Source organism: Archocentrus centrarchus, chromosome 6 (genome assembly GCF_007364275.1).
Source record: "Archocentrus centrarchus isolate MPI-CPG fArcCen1 chromosome 6, fArcCen1, whole genome shotgun sequence".
NCBI classification, from domain to species: domain Eukaryota; kingdom Metazoa; phylum Chordata; class Actinopteri; order Cichliformes; family Cichlidae; genus Archocentrus; species Archocentrus centrarchus.
Window position 1 is genome coordinate 12869473 of NC_044351.1, and position 7396 is coordinate 12876868.

At 41.2% G+C, this 7396-nt stretch overlaps 1 protein-coding gene across 1 annotated transcript; it reads left to right on the forward strand.

Moving 5' to 3' along the window:
- Positions 1 to 802: 802 nt before the first annotated feature.
- LOC115782344 (myoD family inhibitor domain-containing protein-like) lies at positions 803 to 3715 on the forward strand. The gene is made up of 4 exons (XM_030732476.1): positions 803 to 925; positions 1429 to 1518; positions 1748 to 1957; positions 3033 to 3715. Exons 1-4 carry the CDS (start codon positions 865 to 867, stop codon positions 3302 to 3304), a joined length of 633 nt encoding a protein of 210 aa, XP_030588336.1. The 5' UTR covers positions 803 to 864; the 3' UTR covers positions 3305 to 3715.
- Positions 3716 to 7396: the final 3681 nt, after the last annotated feature.

The following is a 7396-nucleotide window of genomic DNA, read 5'->3' on the forward strand; positions in this document are numbered from 1 at the left end:
TTGACAGCACTTAATCAACAGACCCCCCCCCCCCCCCCCCCCCCCCCCAAAAAAAAAGGCCGGTCTCTGTTCATCTGCTCATCAGTGTGTAATGATGGTGCTGTCGCCCATGTGTTCATTCAGATCATGAAGTTCTGAGCTGTGGGAAAACAACATCTCTGCATACAAAGATTTAGATGTATGTAATTACCTGTTTTTGATTTAATCTTTTGTTTAGGTAAATTACAGGTGCAAAGAAAAGCCCCAAATGCTCTCTTTCAGTGCAGTTATCATTTATACTCCTGTTGTACGCAATGATCCATTTGTTTGTTAAGTTCCATTTTAAAGTTTAACCTCGGTCATTTAGGTTTTTAAGACCCAGAAATCATGTGCTAACAGACACAGATACCTTACAAACCACAAACTTACTCACCAAAAGAGTAAAAGCCAGCAGCTGACAATTACTTCAAAAGCGTGATTATACACACCAAAAGCTAGATAAAACAACTTTGACAGGTTTGGCGTGTGTGAGAAAGAGGGCAAGAGAGTTTGCATGTATACAATATTCAGCTAACACACTCGTGGGGTATGTGTCTCCATTGTGTTAGGTGCCTAAAAGCAGAACAGAGAAGGCAACCTGAAGTCACTCAACAGGGCCTCGGCCGTCTTTGTGTTCTGTGATCAGCAATGTTTGGCACAGCTACTCAAAACACACACACACACACACAGTACAGCTCAATGCCTCCTGAGCGGTGACTCATGTCGGCATGTTGGGTGTTGGTGGAGGCTTCCTGACCCTTTGGTGTGGACAGAAGCCGGAGGATGAAGGAGGAGATCGGGTGAACAAAGCGTAAGAAGGGTCCTGAGCAGTCATGTACGCCAGACATGTTACCAGGAGAGCATTTATCTGTGGAAGCGGAGGAGCAAAAAGCAAACCTGACTGAAGGCAAGTACAGATGATCTGATCTAAAAGGATTATTTGGTGGACACTGACAAAAATGTTGCTCTTGTTCCTGAATAGGGTAGACAATGGTGTCATTTTGAGAAATGGGAGGGTGGGGGTGTTGGTGGGAGTGTAAGCATTAAAGAAATGTCTATAACAATGTGTTTTTTATAGTTGAATGGACAATGATTCATTTTGCATCCCAGCCTACCAGTAGACAAACTAGGTTTTCCATTTGTATTCAGTGTGTTGAAGGGTTTTCATGTTTCTCCACATGAAAGTCTTTAGAGCACTATAAAGCAGTATGGGATGTTAATGAGTTCCCACTTAAACATATTAATTATGTGAGCGTTAGAAGCTTTTGTAACATTCAACATCAGCATGCTTTGATGCATTCGGGGAGGAGTGTCCATGACATCCTGGCAAACACAGAGTGTAATCTTAACGTATTTTCTTGACTTTTTTGTAACTCCTCATCTAACTCGTCTTTCTTTTTGTGTCTCAAGGTAGCACGTCTCTGAAATCAGCCCAGGAAATCCTTTCAGTGTGTGACCCCGTTAGCAGAGGAAACACCATCACCACTGATCTTATCTGCTGTAAGTGGAAACAAAGAGGCCTGCAAAGCAGTATTAATACAGTAACAAAAATTCAGTGTTATTCTGATTGATCATGTTTATTAGGATCAAAAAGAGTTATTAAGAAGGTATATTATAATTAATAATATAAAAAAGTCAGATAAATAAGGACCTTTTTATGTTATGTGTTTCTGTCTCTGCACTTGTCCTGCTCTGTAATAATCACACAACTTGATCTTTCCATTCTCAGCTCAGCCCCTTCCTGCAGTTTCTCCACCAGCAGAGGCCTCACGGGAGAAACTTAAGTCTGACCATCAGCAGAAGCCTGTGTGTCCACGATGCAGCCTCACAGCTCCCGATGAGCAGGGCTCCGGGTTGTCAGTGCGCAGCGGCAGCAGTAAAAGGAGAAGGGAGACGGGTAGTGTGGCCGGATCACACCAAACTGCTGCTGCACCTGCTGGTAGGCTCAATAATGTGGCTTACTTACTTTTGCAGACTGTAAAGAGCTACACAACGTGAACTAAAATCACAAACTGTGACATTTATTTTGATAATCACAGCACGTAAGTCAATTTTAATACACTAGCAGATCAAATTTCAGTTTTTCAGTATCATAGCTACTGATAGTACCGCTATTTCATGACACCTGCTATTCTCACTTGTAATACGAGATACTGAACATACTAATATACTGAGAACATACAGTTAAGTCAGTGAGAGACTGATTCATTCAAGTGATTACCAAAGAAGACAAAGGCAGCTCTTTAAAGTTTCACAGAAAGACTTTCAAACTGCACTTTTTCTTGTTTTTCTCAAAGTGTGTGATGGGCCACTCCTTGTTTATCATTGTGTTCATGTTGTTATCTCTATGAAGTTATTCATTAAATCAATGCGGTAGCCACAGATAATGCTCCTTTTTCATCTACACACGAGTATTACCATAAGTTATAGGTGGGGGGTGTATAATTCGGGCGGCTAAGCAGGAAAATGCTCAACCCCACTCCCCAGGGAATTCTGCCGCCTCCTTTTCATTTATTTCCATGAGTAAACAGGATAAAACAGCTCGATTTGCATGATCTCACATGCTACCCGGTCTGTGTGAGGATGAAAACATTAGCTCCGTCACAATACAACTGTTGGGATCGTGAGAGACGCCCGATAACACACTGCTGGGGTTAATGTATGCAATTTCATCTGCACCTAATTTAGGAAGCAGTGCAATTATCATGTGACAGCTTCTTCCTAGTTGTTGTTCATCACTGGCAGCCTCTGTGGCCTTTTTTTATTTTCCCCTGAGGACTGAACAAAGCTCTGTGATTAAGTAAACACAATCACACTTGATCATTGCAGCAGAATAGTTTCTCTTTCAACTTTTAGTTGGCATTGCAAACAAACATGCAAGAGACTAATTTAGGGTTAATAGAGTCATTAATCCCTGTTTCTGATGGGGGTGCGGCAGGCTCTTAGAACACAGCTTGTTTGACCTCGATGCTAAATCTCTATTTTTGTCTGATTTTTCCTGCTTTTGCTCGCAGACTCGTGTTTTCGCCTGCTGTTGGCCTGCCTGTGGTGTCACTGCTCCACGCTGCTCCTGGGTCTCCTGGAGGTTTGCGCTTCCTGCCTCCATGCCCTCTGCTCCACCTGCTGCCGCGCCTGCTCCCGCTGCTGTTCAGCCGTTCAGGAGGCCCCCGTGGAGGAGTTCACCTGCCACGCCCACTGCCACTCAGTTCTGTTCCAGTCCTGCTGCGAGCCCACCGAGTGTCTCGAGTTTTGTCTGGAGTGTTGTGAGATCTGCCATCGCAGCTAGGACAGTTTGTTTTTTTTCCCTCAGATTTGATGTTGCTAATCTTGAGTAAATGAAATATTCCTGGTATGCCAGATGAAGCACAACAATAATAGTTCAGCATTTGGAAAAATTGGTTAAAAAAAAATTGATTTCTTGATGATTTATTAGAAGCTGAACAAAAGCCAAGAGGCCTTTAGCTTATGCTAGGATAAAGACTGCACGTTAGGAGACACCAGCATGGCCGCTGTCCTCGTTTTTCAAAGGGGAACTCCTTCAAAGACTTTATACAGAACTTAGAGAATACTGATACATATGTCAAAAAAGTCATAAGTGGCTCCAGAGCTGTGCAAAATTATCAGTTGTGCTTGAACCAAATAGCTCAAAGCTACTTCAGCTACTATTAGCATGACATATTTTAATTTCTGACCAAACTGGGGTGACTTTCAGTTATAGCTAATGTAGACAAAGAGGACAAAGATGTGAAATTAAAACGATAAAATGCCTCATTTGCCTTCTGAGATTTATTATGATTTTTTTTAATTGTCTACTATTAGGCCGACAGTGTAAGGAGAAACTATATTAAAATATAATAATATTTATGAAGACGTAATTTTTTCTGCTTTTGTGCATCGAGTTTGATAGAACTGACAACATTTTTGTTCATTAAATATAAAGAGACATCAAGGAAACAGCTTAGCTTAGCATAAGGACTGCTGACTGGGCTCTGCTAAGGCCCACAGATGAATACAGGTGCTGGTCATAAAAATTAGAATATTATGAAAAAGTTGATTTATTTCAGTAATTCCATTCAAAAAGTGAAACTTGTATATTATATTCATTCATCACACACAGACTGATATATTTCAAATGTTTATTTCTTTTAATTTTGATGATTATAACTGACAACTAATGAAAACCCCAAATTCAGTACCTCAGAAAATTAGTTACTTAAGACCAATACAAAAAAAAGGACTTTTAGAAATGTTGGCCAACTGAAAAGTATGAACATGAAAAGTATGAGCATGTACAGCACTCAATACTTAGTTGGGGCTCCTTTTGCCTGGATTACTGCAGCAATGCGGCGTGGCATGGAGTCGATCAGTCTGCAGCACTGCTCAGGTGTTATGGGAGCCCAGGTTGCTCTGATAGTGGCCTTCAGCTCTTCTGAATTGTTGGGTCTGGCATATCGCATCTTCCTCTTCACAATAGCCCATGGATTTTCTATGGGGTTAAGGTCAGGTGAGTTTGCTGGTCAGCAGCAGGAAGCATGAAGTGCTCTAAAACTTCCTGGTAGGCAGCTACGTTGACCTTGGACCTCAGAAAACACAGTGGACCAACACCAGCAGATGACATGGCACCCCAAACCATCACTGACTGTGGAAACTTTACACTGGACTTCAAGCAACGTGGATTCTGTGCCTCTCCTCTCTTCCTCCAGACTCTGGGACCTTGATTTCCAAAGGAAATGCAAAATTGACTTTGATCAGAGAACATAACTTTGGAGCACTCAGCAGGAGTCCAGTCCTTTTTGTCTTTAGCCCAGGCGAGATGCTTCTGATGCTGTCTCTTGTTCAAGAGTGGCTTGACACAAGGACTGCGACAGCTGAAACCCACGTCTGCATACGTCTGTGAGTGGAGGTTCTTGAAGCACTGACTCCAGCTGCAGTCCACTCTTTGTGAATCTCCCCCATATTTTTGAATGGGTTTGTTTCACACTCCTCTCCAAGGCGTAGTTGTCACTATTGCTTGGACACTTTTTTCTACCACATCTTTTCCTTCCCTTCGCCTCTCTATTAATGTGCTTGGACACAGAGCTCTGTGAACAGCCAGCCTCTTTAGCAATGACCATTTGTGTCTTGCTGTCAAGTCAGCAGTCTTCCCCAGACTGAGAGACCATTTAAAGGCCTTTGCAGGTGTTTTGAGTTAATTAGCTGATTAGAGTGTGTCTTCAATATTGAACCTTTTCGCAATATTCTAATTTTCTGAGATACTGAATTTGTCAGTTATAATCATCAAAATTAAAAGAAATAAACATTTGATATATATCAGTCTGTGTGTAATGAATGAATATAATATAAAAGCTTCACTTTTTGAATGGAATTACTGAAATAAATCAACTTTTTCATGATATTCTAATTTTTATGACCAGCACCCGTATATATCAAACACAGACCAAAATTCATCATCATAATTACACTAATTTATATATTAAAATAATTTAAATATTTTTAAAATATATTACACTGAACGGCCACTTTTTTTTGCTCAACTGCTTATTAATGCAAATGTCTTATCAGCCAATTACAACAATGGCACCTATTCAGTGCATTTAGCCATGTAACCATGGTCATGACAAAGTTAAAAGTGAGTGTCAGAATGGGGAACAAAGGTGATTTAAGTGACTTTGAAATTGGCATGGTTGTCAATGCCAGAAGGGCTAGTATTACTGCTAATTTACTGGGATTTTCCTGCACAACCATCCCTACAGTTCACAGAGAATGGACTGAAAAAGATAAAATCTCCAGCGAGCAGCTGTTATCTGGGTGAAAATGACTTATTGATGTTCGAAGTCAGAGGTAGAATGGATAGGAAAGAAACAGTAACTCAAATAACCACTCATTACAACCAAGGCATCCAGAAGAGCATCTCTGAACACACACATCGACCCCTGATACAGCTGGGCTACAGCAGCAGAAGACCACACTGGGTGCCACTCCTATCAGCTAAGAAAAAGAAACTGAAGCTACTGTTCACACAGGCTCAGCAAAAGTTGGACAACAGAAGAAAATGGACAATAGAAAAATATTACCTGATTTAATGAGTCTCAATTTCTGCTGCGACATTCATCCAAAAGTCCATCCCTTTATGACCACAGTGTGCCCATCTTCTACTGGCTGCTTCCAGCAGGATAACGCACCACATCACAAAGCTCAGATCATCTCAAACTTGTTTCCTGAACATGATGATGAGTTCACTGCACTCAAATGGCCTCCACAGTCACCAGATGTTAGAGCACCTTTGCATGATGTTATCATCTCAACATGGACTAAAATCTCTCAGGAATGTTTCCAGCACCTTCTTGAATCGATGCCAAGGCGATTCTGAAAAGGGTCGAAAAGTGGTTGGTAAGTCTAAGTTCATGATCTGCTTAAACTAATAAAGTACTGTACACTGCATTACTGACCTTGAAAAGCTGGCAGGTATATTTTTAAACTTTGTACATCACCGATTCCCCTGCTTCCACTTTTTATGCACAAATACAGTACGTCCATTTGCTGTAGCATAAACATGTATGCGTGCTCACTTCATTGCAAGCCTACTGAATGAAGAAATGGACCAGGCTAGTTATTGATCTTGTGAGTGGTTTGTGGATTATAACATAAGAATTAATTACAGAAAATATCATCATGGTAGTGTCTTCAGTCTGCTGCTGAAATCAATGTGGAACACGATAAAACTCTAGTATTGTGCTTCAGGATATCACTACACAAATGGTCATTTTTTTTTCATGAGCACAAACTGCACAAACAAGACCCACACTGCAGCGTGTGTAAACTACAGAGCACTCAAGATTCTGTCTTTATTCCACAGAAACACCTTTTGTTTGTACATGAAGTTCTATTTAATGACATTGACCCAGCAAGACCCTGAATGAGAGGGGTCGACCTCTTTGCGTGGTTTCTAATGTTAAAAGATTGCAGGTTTGACTTCTCCCGGCAAAGCTCTTTGCAGCTAAGGAACAGGGCGACGCAAAACTTGTCAGCTCCTTCTTGGATCCCTTTTCATATTTCTCATATAAAGCACTTAGAACATAAAAGGCTGCTTATTGTCTCCAGATCTCTGAAGATCTAAGCCGGCTCCTTTAAAGTGGTAGCGTGAGATGACAGCAGAGAGGCAGAGTAAACAGCCAAAAATAAAACAAAGTGGCGATAAAGACAACGCTGTCAATCTGTCCGCGCGAGCCAAGAGGCTCGTTTAAAATCATGTTAGAGCAAGTAAATCGCATTTAAGTATCTCTTTTGCCTGCAACACATTTGGATTCTGCTCGTGACAAGAAGCAGTGGTGACGTCTAATTTAGAGCATGGCGAGTACACAGCATCAGATAAACACCC